We start from the raw sequence: 17,045 nt of genomic DNA, 5'->3' as shown, positions 1-17,045 counted from the left end.
GCTGCAGTGAGTTGTGATCTCACTCCAGCCTGGGTGACAGAATAAGACACTGTTTCAACAACAACAAAGATGAAGATAAAGGTGGTACTCTATTTCAAGCAAAAAGAGGGACTTAAGTTTAAAAGTTCTAGAATTTAAGACAACTCCAGAGAGTCAGTAACATGAGGGGAACAAGCTAATTAGAAAAGGATATTACAGTAGAAATGCCTCAGGGGAACATGAGATGGGGAAAGTTCCAATTTTACCTTCTGATAACCAGCAAATAAAAATAAGGGGAAATGAAATAATGATAAAAATCCATCAACAAAAAGATTTCTAGATCACAGGTATGATACCTTATAGGTTACTTCATATACTATTTTTTAAACAAGTGTATATGAACATAAGCACTTCAAAAATGTCAGTGAGAACCATCTTGCTGTACAACCTAAGCCAAAAAAAAAAATACATATTTTACATAATGCTGTATTCGTGTAACTAAAGCAGAGATGATGATTTGTTCTTCTCTAGCAACTAAAATGTGCTGCTTTAATAAATATGTACTCAGTGTTTTCAAGCCAATGAGGGCAACCCACAAAATGGGTATGAATATTTATACCTAAGTCAATAGTAAAAAAGGATAGACAGTGACTGTAGGGGGTACAGAGGAGGTGGGAGATGGGGGAGACCAGTATGTTCCAGTAGGAATAAAATGGGAAGTTCCAAAATGTAATGGTATAAAAGCATTATATAATCAATCCTAACAAAATGCCACTGCCTTAGAAATTTTACTGAATTTCTCTGGTCAGTGAAACTTTCTTAATAATTGCTGGAAAGCTTTACGTTTTTACAGTATAAAAAACTTTACAGCAACTAATAAATTCTGATGCTGGCCCCTCTGATCAACAGTGCAGTGCTGCCAACCATCACACTGTGATGCTGTGAAATATGCTATGTCTAACTCTTCTAATGACAACTTAAGTCACAGGACCTATTGTAAGTGTTTTCATCTCATGGAGATGTCATAAAATTACTGCCTATGGAATCAAAAAAATGTCTTGTACAAAGATTAAAATGACAAACTGTAACTTCTTCTGATTTTTCTGATGATTTTTGTTACCTCTTCCTTTAGCGCATGTTTCCGCTGTTCCAAGCATATCTCTTTAGCTCTCATCATCTGCAAAGTTTCCTTAGAAACTGCATACTGGAGTTTTTCCATCCGTTCAGCAGCCGCTGCCCATGATGCTTTACCAAATTTCTTCTGATCAGCTCGCATTCGATCATACACAGCTATTAATAATTTTTTTAAAGAGAAAGTAAGACAAATAACAACTTAATACTAAAGCATTTGAAAAAGATTTCACTGACCACACAAAGAGAAACAAATCCTGCTGTCATGATAAACTGCTTATAACTTTTTTCTTTTCTTTTTTGAGATGGAGTCTCACTCTGTTGCCCAGGCTGGAGTGCAGTGGCACGATCTCAGCTCACTGCAACCTCCGCCTCCCGGGTTCAAGCAATTCTCTGCCTCAGCCTCCCGAGTATCTGGGATTACAGGCACCCACCACCATGCCCGGCTAATTTTTGTATTTTTAGTAGAGATGGGGTTTCACCATCTTGGCCAGGCTGGTCTTGAACTCTTGACCTCGTGATCCACCCACCTCGGCCTCCCAAAGTGCTAGAATTACAGGCGTGAGCCACCGTGCCCGGCCAACATTTCTAAAACATAATTTGAGACTATCTTAGATTCTAATGTCTTCAATCTGTCCTCAGAAATAACGTTCTGCAGTTAAAACACTTGTAAAATTAGCTTTCAGAAACTTTAAAAATACTCTCACATGTCCAGTGTTATTAACTTTCAAAGTTTTGAGGAAAGCATTAATTCTGTGAGGTTTTATGCTTTTTTCCTCAGTATGTTAGTAGAAACACAATTATTTACTATTCATATTTAAATTATATATATTTAAATATACGTATCTATGAAAAGACTGATAGGACGTGCCTTAATTTGCTAATAGTGGTTTTCTCTAACTGCTGGGATTATGAGTGATCTTCATATACTTTTCTATGTAATTTTTCTGAACATAAAATACTTAACCACTCATTTCCAAAAATATGTAAAGGATAAATTTACTGAGAAACCTACCTTTTTGAGCTTTAGCTGTTATTTCAAAGTACTTGACAGTAAGATCTTGAATAGACAGTACAGCCATGTGAGCTTTCCGCTGCCAATCAGCATCTTCTTTTTGTAGACTCTCAATTCTTCGAGGTCCCAGATAATCGTTCTCCATGGAAATCTTCAGAGAGAAACAGAAAAAATTAAGAAGTCTTTCTTCTACTCATTCCTCAAACATTTAAAGTTTATATACCACAAAGAATACTTGTTCTTCCCTGCTCAAGAGGATAAGCTATTAGTTTACAAAACAAGTGAATTAACAATAATACTGAAGATATTTGACATAGAAACCTATTCCCCATTTTACCCTTTCTTCCATCCCCCTCTCACTCCATACATAGGCAAAGGATATATACCAATATGTTAAGACTGATTGTTTTTAGGTGTCTTGATGAGGAATTTATTTCCTCCTCTATGATAAAATATCTTTTTTGGTTAAGACTTATTTATGCCCCCCAAAAATTACTTAAATTGTTTATTTCCTTAACAGCCACTATATAAAACAATTGAAAACCTGGATTTTCACAATGACAATATAAAAACCAGCCTATATGCATACTGAAAAGACTTTAGATAACAATAATAGAGGAAGGCCAGGCACGGTGGCTCAGATAGCTGAAAATCAAAGGATAGACAGGAATGAACCAGGTGAATGCTAAAACAAAATTTAAAGAAGTGATAATATTAAAAGTATATTTCAAAACACTACATAGGTATGTTTTAACATGGAAGAAAGGTACAATCAAGAACTGCAATGGACCACTTACACATACAATCTTGCTTTACCATATACAGTGAAATAGCTATCAGCAAGTTATATATGAAGCCAATGACAACTTTATTAGGATAAATTAAAAAAAAAAACAGGCAAAATGTTAACCCACCCATGACACACTTAAAAAAACACTGATCAAGTATAATTAAGCCACTAAAAAGCTAGTAATGAATTCTGAAGGTAGAAATAATACAACCCATATTCTCCCTGTTTTTTGTCTTTTGTTTTTCTTTTTGAGATGGAGTCTCGCTTTGTTGTCCAGGTTGGAGTACAGTAGTGCGATCTTGGCTTGCTGCAATCTCCGCCTCCCAGGTTCAAGTGATTCTCCTGCCTCAGCCTCCTGAGTAGCTGGGATTACAGGTGCCCGCCACCACACTCGGCTAATTTTTGTATTTTTAGTATAGATGGGGTTTTGTCATGTTGGCCAGCCTGGTCTTGAACTCCTGACCTCAAATGATCCGACTGCCACGGCCTCCCAAAGTGCTGGGATTACAGGCGTGAGCCACCACACCCAGCCTACAACCCATAGTCTCTAAACAATGCTGTGAAAGGAAAATAAAATCTCAGGATCCCAAACTCACTATATCAAAGGGCAAGATAAGCTTGGGAGCTGAGTCATGCAAAAACTGCTTTCCTTTTGCTCCCAGACAGAGAGGGAGGATTGCTTGTGACCAGGAGTTGGAGACCAGTGTGGGTACCATAGCAAGACCCCATCTCTACTAAAAAACAAAACAAAACAAAACAAAGAATTAGAATATGAAAAAAACAAAAAGTCATGAGTGAGCATGCCTAAGACATCAAGGGGAGCATCAGGTGTAGAGATTTGGGTGCAAAGTCTGGGCAGACTTCCGAAAGGGAATAATGAGTAATATCTGGAAATATTAAGAGTAGAATTTTATATTAACAGAATTTTAGCCAGATACTAAAGATGGTTAAGTGTGTCTCTGGGTAAAACACCTTTGAGAAAAATAAAAGGTATTGTGGGGAAAGAATACCAGTTGTGTAGATGAGGACAAACTTCATTGAGGTTCATTAATTGCAGATGGCTTTGATGACTGTGTATTTAATTTGACAGGAAACCACTGTGGGACTCTACAAACTAAGTGACATATTTAGACTTCGTCTTAGATTTAAGGATTCTAGTGGAGTTGTTTGCTGTAACAAAATTGGTGTGTGTGCTTTCTTTTATTGCAATTACCTCTGAATTTAAAACATACAGGTTTAAAAGCATACAATTAGTATTTACAAGTATGGGATAGAAATTTAATAAAATGCTACAAGGCAAAACTTAAATCCCTTACTCAGGATATTATAATAGAAGTTCTTCTAAATGACATGATTATACTTTATTTAACAATACAAAGAAAAGACAAATGGAAATTAGCGAAGTTATACCTTTTTTGAAAAGTCTAAATCCTTTGATAATTATGTGAAGATAACATAGTTTGCTACCTTAATATATTCAAATATACAGAATGTGAAATACTCGAATGCCCAGTATGCTTTTCTTTTAAGCTGCTGTTTAACTGACTTTAAATTTTTCTTTTCTTTAGAGATGGGAGTCTCACTATGTTGCCCAGGCTGGAGTGCAGGGGCTAGTCACAGGCACAATCATTAGCGCACTGCAGCCTCAAAATCTCAGTCTCAAGTGTCCTCTTGCCTCAGTCTCCCAGCAAGCTGAGACTACAAGTGCACACCACCATGCCCAGCCTTTAACTGACTTTTAAAACTCAGCAGCTGTAACATCTGTCCAAAGGTTAAAGATCCGTAATTAGTCGATTGTACCTAAAACCTTAAGCTAGTTTCCCCTAACTCTGAAAGTCTGAAAATGTGTGTACATTCTTGTCTGTTCATCTCCAAGTTCATCTTCTGTCTTGTGATGCTAGGTTTGAGAGTGCAAATCACATTTAGCCTTTGCCAATAGAAGAGTTTGGAAGAGGGAGGAGATATGCTTCTATCTGCATCCCTTGACTTCAACTGGTTGCTGTTCCTATCAGCATCACTGAAGCCTTATTGCACCCCAGCATCAGCAGTTCCTTTCTGAAGCAATAACAGAATCTAATTTGCAGTTTTTTCAACCCTAGGCTCATAGTACAACCCCCAAGACAAACCAACCCCTCACTACTGAATCCTCTGAGAACTAGGTCTCTCCATTGAGCACCAGGCAAGCAATGCCCTCTTTTTCAGGTCAGCTCCATGGGGTTCCTCCTCAATGCTTCAGTTTCAATAGTTCCAACCCCTTCTCTTTGTTTCTCCAACCCTAGGAGTGGTAGCTGTTTTTACAATTGCTTCCTCTGAGGTACCTTAGAGTTACTTTCTTGCCTTCTCAATTGTCTGGTTAACAACTTTATACCTAATTAACAAATTCTTTATATTAGATTCTCTCTGTTGAAATAACTAGTTTTTCTGATTAGCTCTCAACAGATACAACTGGAACAGAAATTTAATAGTGTTCAGAATTCAAAAATCTTAATACAAAAATCATTCTTACTTGCATGGTTAAGTCCATGTACCATTTATCGAAAGAAAAGTATAAAACTTGCATTATGGCTTTTTTTTTTTTTTTTAGATGGAGTCTTGCTCTGTCACCCATACTGGAGTCAGTGGCGCAATCTCAGCTCACTGCAACCTCCAACTCCCGGTCTCAAGCAAGTCTCCTGCCTCAGCTTCCTGAGTAGTTGGGATTACAGGAGCACGCCACCACACCGGCTAATTTATTTTTTTTTTATTTTTTTTTAGATTGTCCATAGTGCATGGGGTTTCATGAATGTTGGGTCAGCTTGCTGTCATGTGGATGGCCCGACAGGCTTTTTTTTTTTAGGGTTCTTGATCTCCTGACCTCGTGATCGCCCCCTCGGCCTCCCGAAGTGCTGGGATTACAGGCGTGAGCCACTGCGCCCAGCCTATTGCGACTTTTTGAAGAGGAAAAAAAATTTTTTTTTAAACCTGTGGCAAGTTATTTGAAAGTAACTTGTACTTTGCTGTTGGATTAATGTTTTTACCTTTATGAGTACAGCTACAAATACAAAGAACATAAACATGCTTTCTATGCTTTTTAATGCTGTCTTTTAACTGACTTTTGAAGTTTCATAGCTTTAATGTTGCAGCCAACTGGTAAGGAACTTGTTTAATAGTTCATTGTACCTAAGACATTAAACAAGGGTACTAAGTACTTTTCCTAACTTGGCAAATTTGAAGATGTGCAGCACTGGTTAGCTGGATCATGTGCTAAAAACAATGACACCTCTGTTTTCAATTTCAGTGCTAGAAAGAAAACAGTGCCTGTTTTTAACACAGAAAAAAGCATGTGTCAGCTAGGACAGTGAAACTAGTTTATAAATACAAATTACCTGGCATGGAATTATTATGAAGCACAGCACTTGGATACTGGCTTTTATGTAAGAAACACAGTAGGGGGGAAATCCACCTTAGATTCTTTGGTAAAACAAATGCCAAGATAAATCTGTGAATGTACCATCACGAAGAAGATGAGGGGAAAAAACTGTGAATATACTAATGTAACAGCACCCACAATGCAAATTTTCCAGACCCTGGAGTTGCCTGAAGATGACTCTTGAATGATCTGACAACATGATTAGCTTAGTATCTATTCATGGGTTTTTATATTCAGAGCAAATATTGTTGAGAGATTCTTACAGCTAAGGCAAGTGTGAGAAACTAAGCTTTTTTTTAAAAAAAGTTAGAGAAATCGAAACTCAAGTGAACTAAAGGAAAGTATAGCGCAGGTGAGATATGAGTATCTTAATGTATAATGGTGGCACTACCTGGTTCACAGTGTGCATGCAATGGATGCATACAGTGGTAAAAACTGCACCCTGCACAATAAATAGCACCCGGCCAAGGGGGTGGAGTAGATACTGAAATGCAGCCCATGCTTTGCCAGGCCATGTGTATTTGTACACTTGATGAAAAAGGGCTCTTTCCTAATTTGTCTGATGGGTGAGTGGCAGTGGGCGGGTGGGGGACAGGGGGTGCAGTTTTCTATTTCACAGAAAGGCACCTACAGACTTGCCCTGGGGGTTGGGATAAGAATGAAATGCACATTCAAGAATTTACTAGGAGACAATTGGCAAAATGAGGTGACTGGCTACAACAGAAAGAAATTCAACTGCCTTCCAGTTTCTAGCTTATTTACATTCAGGAAGTATTTAAAAACAAGTTGGACAATCTGTTTGAAGTGCTTATGGTTGATCAAGATGATGAGTATAGGCCAACTGGCTCTGAACCATTAAAGACACTGGATTTAAAAATCTAGAGGTTCGTCTAGTTTCAACTTCATTTTACTTTCATTTGAAAGTAACTTGTACCTTGCTGTTGGATTAATACCTTTACCTTCAAAATGTGTTTATAGCTACAAATACAAAGAACACAAACATGCTTTCTGCACTTTTTAATGCTGTTTTTAACTGACTTTTGAAGTTTTGTAGATTTAATACTGCAGTCAATTGGTAAGACCCAGAAAAACTCAGACCCAGAAAAATTGTAACCTTCAGTTCAGTATGCGAAATCCCTAAGCTGGTTCAAGTCCTGTTTCATTAGGCTAGTGGTTCTCAAACTTAAGTGTGTATCATAATCACCTGGAAAGCTTATCAAAACAAAGATTGCTGAGGTCCATTCCTAGAGTTTCAATAGACAAGATCTGAGGTGAAGTCCAAGAATCTGTATTTCTAACAGGATTCCAAGTAATACTGATACTACTAGTCAGGGGATCACATTTTTGAGACCCAATGTAGTAGACTTAGAATCTGTGAGCTCCCTAAAGAGGTGTCTATCTCAGAAAGACTTCCTGGCCTAAAATAATGCTGGGTAGGCAGGAGCTGCTTAATGCTTAACAGGTGAGATATTATGTTAATATCATAAATATTAAACGTAAAAACAAATATAAATACATTATACATTTGGGATGCCAAGTTCTCTTCTTTCCTATCATACTTTAATACCTAGGTTAATGAAACCATTGGAAATCAAGCTCTTCTTAAAGAGAAAAGGTCAATTATTTGGTTAACAACTTTATACCTAGTTAACAAATTCTTTATATTAAATTCTCTCTGTTGACGGCTGGGTGCAGTGGCTCACACCTGTAATCCCAGCACTTTGGGAGGCAGAGGCGGGTGGATCACCTGAGGTTGGGAGTTCAAGACCAGCCTGACCAACATGGAGAAACCCCCTCTCTACTAAAAAATACAAAATTAGCTAGGCATTGTGGCGCATGCCTGTAATCCCAGCTACTCTGGGAGGCTGAGGCAGGAGAATTGCTTGAACCCGGGAAGCAGAGGTTGCGGTGAGATTGCACCATTGCACTCCAGCCTGGGCAACAAGAGTGAAACTCCGTCTCAAAATAATAATAATAATAATTATTATTATTATTCTCTATTGAAATAACCGGTTTGATATTTTGATTAGAACCCAACAGACACAACTGTCCACAGAATATAATAACATTCCAACCATCTTTCTTCTCATCTTCTATAAATCCCTAGACTAAAAGCATACCAAACAATTCACACCGTGTGGATAACAGCAGGTTTTGCTATCAAACACATGTTCAATCCCAACCACGCTACTTTCTGGCAACCATCAATGGTGCTGGATTGGTGTGAAGATTCAATTAAGTTAGTGCCAATACCACATTACCTGGTTAAAGCACAAGCACTAAGTATAAGCACTAAACCATTCCTCTTTGTATATCTCTTCATCAGGAATATTCTCTATTCCAATCTCTGACAGAGATTGTAACGTACCCACTTCCTACTGTAAATTCTTATTCATTCTTCAATAGTGAAGCACTAGATAGTCCCTCTTTTTACATATATCTTTAGGCACTGATCACCCCATTGTGTGTGCTTCTTAAGTGTGTGCATTCTTCACATTTAACTTTTTTTAAAAAAATCACCTTTATTAAGATATAACTTGCATACAAAAGCAACATTTTGAGTGTAAATTGTGATTGATTTTGACAAATGTATACATTCATTTTTACCATTAAAATCTAGATTTAAAGAATCACGGCCGGGCGCGGTGGCTCACGCTTGTAATCCCAGCACTTTGGGAGGCCAAGGTGGGCGGATCATGAGGTCAGGAGATCGAGACCACGGTGAAATCCCGTCTCTACTAAAAAAATACAAAAAAATTAGCCGGGCGTAGTGGCGGGCACCTATAGTCCCAGCTACTCGGAGAGGCTGAGGCAGAAGAATGGCGTGAACCCAGGAGGTGGAGCTTGCAGTGAGCCGAGATTGTGCCACTGCACTCCAGCCTGGGCGACAGAGCGAGACTCCGTCTCAAAAAAAAAAAAAAAAAAAAGAATCACTTCAAAGAAGTCTGTGGTGCCTGCTCCTTGTCAATTTCCCCTAAGCCACCCAAGGCAACAATTATTTAGCTTTCTGTTAGTACAGATCAAAATCATCATTTCTAGAATTTCTTTTTTTTTTATTTTTATTTTTTGAGACGGTGTCTCGCTCTGTCCCCCAGGTTGGAATGCATTGGCATGATCTCAGCTCACTGCAAGCTCCACCTCCCAGGTTCATGCCACTCTCCTGCCTCAGCCTCCCAAGTAGCTGGGACTACAGGTGACTGCCACCATGCCCGGCTAATTTTTTTGTATTTTTAGTAGAGACAGGGTTTCACCATGTTAGCCAGGATGGACTCCATCTCCTGACCTTGTGATCCGCCCGCCTCGGCCTCCCAAAGTGCTGGGATTACAGGCATGAGCCACCACGCCTGGCCTAGAATTTCAAATAAAGGTATCAGGAAGTTTATGCTCTTTGTGTCAGAAGTCTTTTTCTCAGCATATTTCCTGTAAGCAATTTTACTATGGCTTAATTTATACACAACCAAGTGAATCCATTTAGAGTGGTCAACTCAATGAGTTTTGACAGCTGTATACACCTCTGAAACATTAATCAAATACTGACCATTTCCATCAACTCCAAGAGATTCTTTGTGCCCCTTTTAAGTCCATCTCCCTTTATGCATTATATATTCTTTTGTATTTAGCTTCTTTGACTTAGCATGATTTTAAGATTTACCCATGCTGTGTCTATCAGTTCATTCCTTTGCATTGCTGAAAATTATTCTATTATAGTCACGTGCTGGGTAATGATGTTTCAGTCAACAATGAAACACATATACAATGGGAGTTTGATAAAATTATATTGGAGCTGAAAAATCTGTTTGATTGGCCTAGTGACATCTCGATGATCCTGATCCTAGGTAGGCCCTAGGCTAATGTGTGATTGTGTTTCAGTTTTTAATAAAAAGGTTTTAAAAGTAAAAAAAAAAAAATTATTTTCTTGGCCGGGCACACTGGCTCACGCCTGTAATCCCAGCACTTTGGGAGGCCGAGGTGGGCAGATCACGAGGTCAGGAGATCAAGACCATCCTGGCTAACACGGTGAAACCCCGTCTCTACTAAAAATACAAAAAATTAGCCGGGCGCGGTGGCGGGAGCCTGTAGTCCCAGCTACTCAGGAGACTGAGGCAGGAGAATGGTGCAAACCTGGGAGGTGGAGTTTGCAGTGAGCCAAAATCACGCCACTGCACTCCAGCCTGGGCAACAAAGCGAGACTCCGGCTCAAAAAAATAAATAAATAAAAATAAATTATTTTCTTTTTCTCTATTACTAACACATCTCAGTAATATTTAACACAATTACTTTGCGAATCAATTATAATCTTTTTTTTAGCTCCTCCAGATTTAAAAAATCTGAGTAGATTTTTTAACTTAAAAGTAACAAGTAACCAGTAATGCAGTTAAAAAAAAAATCTTTGGAATCAGAAATGCCTGATTTGAGTACTGTGTCAGTTCTACCAGTCACAAATTAGCTGTGAACAAGTACATAATTATCCCAATATTAGTTTTCTTATCTATGAAGTAGGAAAATACAAATAAGAGTACCCAACTTACAAGGTTGTGCGATAATTAAATTAGCGGATCTTTTTAAAAGCAACACAACACACTCAATCTGATGCTAACTAAATCTAGTTGTTGACTAACAAAAACTTAAATCTGCAAATTCACAAGTAGGATCAAGAATAAAAGAATAGTCATGACTGATGGGGCATTTTCTCAATGTCTTAGAAAAAGAAATGCAGTGAAATACAATTTTTACTGCCAGAAAAGACACAATTTCAAAGTATGTTTTCTGTTCCTCTTCACCTACATTCCACTTCCCAGGAAAAGTGTAGCAGTTAAGTGATGCTAGTGGACAATACAGGCTGACAGGTAGGGTCAACCAATTTGCTAATATTAATACCCAATACAAATCATGATATAATTATATAGAAGAATGTGTACAGATTCCGGATAGTCAGTGCTGTGCTATAGAGATTATGTCTGCTAAACAATGCAGCAGTCTAAAGTAGGTGGGTATCCAAGTCGTCCAGTTTATTACTGGCTTTCTAGTCAAGTTCTTAGCAGACAAACATCTATGATTCATTTAAAGAAACAGGAATTTCCAGGCTGGGCAGTGGCTCATGCGTATAATCCCAGCACTTTGGGCAGCCAAGGTGGGCAGACTGCTTGACTTCAAGAGTTCGAGACCAGCCTGGGCAAGAGAGGGAGACCTCCATCTCTACAAAAACTACGACAAAAAACAGCTGGGCGTGGTGTCATGCACCCATAGTCCCGGCTACTTGTGGGGCTGAGGTGGGAAGACTGCTTGAACCCAGGACGTCAAGACTGCAGTGAGCTGAGATCATGCCACTGTATTCCAGCCTGGGTGACAAAGACACTGTCTCAAAAACAAAACAAAACAAAACAAAAAAACAGGAATTTCCAACATCTAAAAATTATTTGTTCCATGTTGCCATTTTAACCCAAATGCCAAATTTATGACACAACTGACTGATCAAAACAAACCCCACCCCCCCGGAAAGCTGACAGCACAGTGTTTTTCGAAAGTATTGATAAAGGAGTATGTCTAAGTTGTGTGACTGTCCTACTCTCCACCCTGATACATTAGTAAAGACAAAATAAGACACACAGACCACCTTACTTTCTCATACATTTTCAAATATACTCATCCCTGTCCCCACGCATAATGTTCTCAAAGTAATTGCTAATTTTCTCAAATAATCTTACATAATGATATTCCAACTTAACCTATTATGTAAAAAGACAATTTTAACGTTCTAGTTCAGCAACATTTATATGTGAATTACACATAACATTTAAGGTCAGCTATAAAATCAAACCCTTAAATGCTTGCCTCAAAAAATGCTTTTTCACCCATGTTGTGGGGGAAAAAAATTATTTTTATTTTTGAGATGGAGTCTTGCTGTGTTGTCCAGGCAGGAGTGCAGTGGTGCAATCTCGGCTCACTGCAACCTCCACCTCCCAGGTTAAAGTGATTTTCCTGCCTCAGCCCTCCGAGTAGCTGGGATTACAGGCATGCACTACCATGCTCAGCTAATTTTTGTATTTTTAGTAGAGAGAGGGTTTCACCATGCTGACTAGGCTGGTCTTGAACTCCTGACCTCAGGTGATGCACCTACCTTGGCCTCCCAAAGTGCTGGGATTACAAGCATGATCCATGCCTGCCCGAAAAAAAATTTTTGTAATATACTTCGTCACATACTAATAAAAAATATCATGTATTTAAAGTTCTGTCATTAAAAACTTAAAACTTTCCTAACAAGTTCTTCTAAAAGAAATGTTCCCAAAACTGGCTGGGCGTGGTGGCTCACACGCCTGTAGTCCCAGAACTTCGGGAGGCAGAGGTGGGCAAATCGCTTGAGCCCAGGAGTTCGAGACAAACCTGGGCAACATGGCGAGATCCCATCTCAAAAAAAAAAAAAAAAAAAGAAAGAAAGAAAGAAAAGAAATGTTCCCAAAACTTTTTTTTTTCTTCTTGGAGACAAGGTGTTGCCTAGGCTGGAGTGCAGTGGCACAATCATGGCTCATTACAGCCTTGACCTCCTGGGTTCAAGCAATCTTCCACCTACCTCAGCCTCCTGAGCAGCTGAGACTATAGGCATGCACCACCACATCCAGCTAGTTTGATTTTTTTTTTTTTTTTGTAGAGACGGGTTCTCCCTGTGTTGCTCAGGCTGGTCTCAAGCTTGGAGCTCAAGTGATCCTCTTGCCTCAGCATCCCAAAATGTTGAGACTACAGGTGTGAGGCACCACGCTCAGCCTGCCCAAAATTTCTGGTAATGAAGTCTAAGACAACACAGTCTCCAAAACATTAAAGAGGAGACACGACTAGAGGAGGAAGGAAAGTGCAGGAAAGGGAGAAAATAGGGATCTTCCCAATGTATTTACAACTTTGTGCTAACTTGAACACATTACTTTCTGGGCTATCCTCAACTCTGGCTACTCAGCAGAATTGCCTTTTGAGGTGCTTTAGAATGGATACTCAGGCTACAACCCTAATCTACCAAACAAGAAACTTTGCAGAAATAGGACCAGGTACCTTCTTTTTTTTTTTTTTTTTTTAAGTTCCTCTTGTGGATAACACATGGCCTTTCAGGCTGAGAACTATGAAACAGGCAGGCTACTAGTTAGGATTAATAAAAAAATACCTTGATCTGCTGTCTTCGTAGCATGGCAAGTTCTCTCATGTCTCGGAATGGCTGTAGTAAATACTGATAGAGTTCGGTTGTAGCTTCTGCAAGGCTGCTGTAGGCTTCATCCTCCATCTGATACAAGTCCAGAAGCTCCACCATGCTCTCTATATTCTTGTGCTTATCCAAGAGCTGTGGAACAAGACAGTTTCACAACTAAGAAAATCAATTCTAATAACCTATAAATACTTGCTTTGAACTCTCCCTATCATGCCAGGACCTCAGAACCCTAAAACACAGAAGCACGAGGGAACAAAAAGCATTGACTGCTTTTCATCACTATCTCCATACTTCAGGTGTCTCACTACTCAAGACCACTGCCTGAATATTTCTTTTGAGGCTCAAAGTATTGAGCTTAGCCTTAACTCTTCCCATTTCTTATTTTCTTTTTTCTTTTTTTGAGACAGGGTTTCACTCCTGTCACCCAGGCTGCAGTGCAATGGTGCAATCTCAGCTTGCTGCAACCTCCACCTCCTGGGCTGAAGTGATTCTCCTGCATTAGCCTCCCAAGTAGCTGGACTACAGGTGCACACCACCACACCTGGCTAGTTTTTGTATTATTATTATTTTTTTTTTCTAGAGACAGAGTCTCACCATGTTGCCCAGGCTGGTCTTGAACTCCTTGGCTCAAGACAGCCACCCGCCTCGGCCTCCCAAAGTACTAGGATTACAGGCATGAGCCACTGCACCCAGCCCAAAAATTTTTCTACTATCTAGTAGAATGAAAATCATCCAAATCTGGAACATTTCCAATAAATTTCTTCAATTTCTACCTGTCACCTCCTTCAAAATCATGTCAGGCACTGGCCTAGGAGCTGGACATGTGAAAACATGGTCCTGGTCCTCAGAGCTTATAGTGTAGTGAATAAAAAGGAAACAATTTTTAAATAATTTAAATTTTATAAAAAATTATTCTTTTCCCAATGGTTCTTTTAGAGACAAAGAATTTCAAACTGTGATAAATATTAAAATTATAAGTTTTTTTTTTTTTTGAGATGGAGTCTCGCTCTGTCACCCAGGCTGGAGTGCAGTGGCGCGATCTCGGCTCACTGCAAGCTCCGCCTCCCGGGTTCACGCCATTCTCCTGCCTCAGCCTCTCCGAGTAGCTGGGACTACAGGCGCCCGCTACCACGTCCGGCTAATTTTTTTGTATTTTTAGTAGAGACGGGGTTTCACCGTGGTCTCGATCTCCTGACCTCGTGATCCGCCCGCCTGGGCCTCCCAAAGTGCTGGGATTACAAGCGTGAGCCACCGTGCCTGGCCGAATAAAAGTTTTATAAAAGAATGAGGCCAGGTGCAGTGGCTCATGCCTGTAATCCCAGCACTTTGGAAGGCCAAGGTAAAAGGATTGCTTGAGGCCAAGAGTTTGAGGTGGGCCTGGGCAATGTAGTGAGACCTTGTATGAAGAAAAACAATAATTGGCTAGGCGTGGTGGCTCAAGCCTGTAATCCCAGCACTTTGGGAGGCCGCAGCGGGTGGATCACAAGGTCCAGTAATCGAAACGATCCTGGCCAACATGGTGAAACCCCGTCTCTACTAAAAATACAAAAATTAGCTGGGTGTAATGGCGTGCACCTGTAGTCCCAGCTACTCGGGAGGCTGAGGCAGGAGAATCAATTGAACCCGGGAGGCAGAGGTTGCAGTGAGCCGAGATCGCGCCACTGAACTCCAGCCTGGCAATAGAGTGAGACTCATCTGAAAAAAAACAGTAATTTAATCTTAGGAAAGATTTCTTGGGAGAAAAAATGTAAAAATTAGCTGGTAGTCCCAGCTATGGGAGGCTGAGGCATGAGAACTGAGCCCAGGAGGACGGGTCTGCAGTGAGCCGTGATTGTGCCACACAACTGCAGCCTAGGTGATGAAGCAAGACCTTGTCTCAAAAAAAAGAACAAACAAAACAAAAAGCGGCCAGGCACAGTGGCTCATGCCTGTACTCCCACCACTTTGGGAGGCCGAGGCAGGCAGATCATTTAATGTCAGGAGTTTGAGAGCAGTCTTGGCCAACATGGTGAAACCCCACCTCTACTAAAATTACAAAAATCAGCCAGGCATGGTGGCACACACCCATAATCCCAGCTCCTTGGGAGGCTGAGGCAGGAGAATCACTTGAACTGCGTAGGCAGAGGTTGCAGTGAGCCAAGATTGCACCATTGCACTCCAGCCTGGGTGACAGAGTGAGACTACATCTCAAAAGGCAAGTAAATACGTAAAAATAACAAATGAAAAGAACTAATATAGAAGACAGTAATTTACATATGAATGCACGGACTCAATTTACCTGCTGGCAATATCATCTCCCCAAAGGCACAAAATTCTTCTATTCATTTTCATACCTATAGTTTCCACTACTGTCTTTCTCCCCACTTATTTTCATTTTAGTTCTCGTATCATTTCATATGTGTAATCATGCTGAATTTAGACTTCAGACTCATTTCCTGTTCATATTTTTGGCACAACATGTAGCAGCAGTGTATTATTAACAATCATGATAAATCAGACAATCTACATTAAAGTGCTTTTATAACAAAAAAAGTGCCAAACAAATATTAGCTATCATTCTGTTTTTTTAAGGCTACTGTTAAAACTAATATGGAGAATTTCGACTTCTCTAGCATTAGCTGAGCAGTTCTATCAGACCAACTTTTGCCACTGATAACAACAACAAACCGTGGGGCAAAATATCACAAAACAACTGCCTGTAGGCACTACAGAGTGACCAAAATAGCTATAAAATGGAAGGGACATCAACAATACCTTGGAAGCAGGGAGGGCTCTAGGCGGTTTATTCATGCCTTTCAGCCTGACAGTGTGCCCCAGTGGATGCCAAAAGAAGGGGAGAGGTACGACTAAAAACTCAGAAACCCTTGCCAGGCACGGTGGCTCACGCCTGTAATCCCAGCACTTTGGGAGGCCAAGATGGGCGGATCACGAGGTCAGGAGATCAACACCATTCTGGCTAACATGGTGAAACCCCATCTCTACTAAAAATACAAAAAAATTAGCCAGGCGTGGTGGCGGGCACCTGTAGTCCCAGCTACTCGGGAGGCTGAGGCAGGAGGATGGCACGAACCTGGGAGGCAGAGCTTTCACTGAGCTGAGATCGCACCACTGCACTCCAGCCTGGGCAACAGAGCAAGACTCCATCTCAAAAAAACAAAAAACAAAAACAAAAACAAAAAACAAAACAAAAAAACCCCTCAGAAACCCACAGTCTTGTTGGCTTGAAGAATCTGAGGACAGAGTTCAGGACAACCACAGCAGCTAGAAAGCCAGAGGACAATGATGAAAGGGAGACAGCCTAAGAAGAAGAAACTCCAAATTCATATATAAACTCTACTCAAATTTCTGGCTGATCACTGGAACTATACATGCACAGGACAGGTACTAAGCAATCCAGATAAAACAAAACAATAAATATTTCATCTGCTGCCTTCTGTAAAGGAGTCAGAGTTTGACATCTGAATCCAATCAACTTGACTGCTGAAAACAAGACTGTAAAAATCAACACTCTGAGGGAACATAACAGAATCCA

At 40.0% G+C, this 17,045-nt stretch overlaps 1 protein-coding gene across 1 annotated transcript in view; it reads right to left on the bottom strand.

Moving 5' to 3' along the window:
- The window catches only part of JMY (junction mediating and regulatory protein, p53 cofactor), an 81,434-nt gene that overhangs the window by 21,313 nt on the left and 43,076 nt on the right, over positions 1–17,045 (bottom strand). The window contains exons 2-4 of the mRNA XM_030800534.1: positions 13,472–13,645; positions 2,126–2,276; positions 1,100–1,269 (exon numbers count right to left, since the gene is read on the bottom strand). Of these exons, the coding sequence (XP_030656394.1) occupies positions 1,100–1,269; positions 2,126–2,276; positions 13,472–13,645 (495 nt within the window). The remainder of the gene's footprint in view (positions 1–1,099; positions 1,270–2,125; positions 2,277–13,471; positions 13,646–17,045) is intronic.

This window comes from Nomascus leucogenys, chromosome 2 (genome assembly GCF_006542625.1).
Source record: "Nomascus leucogenys isolate Asia chromosome 2, Asia_NLE_v1, whole genome shotgun sequence".
In the NCBI taxonomy this organism is placed as follows: domain Eukaryota; kingdom Metazoa; phylum Chordata; class Mammalia; order Primates; family Hylobatidae; genus Nomascus; species Nomascus leucogenys.
The sequence above is the reverse complement of the archived record's forward strand: the minus strand, read 5'-3'. Positions and strand labels throughout refer to the sequence as shown.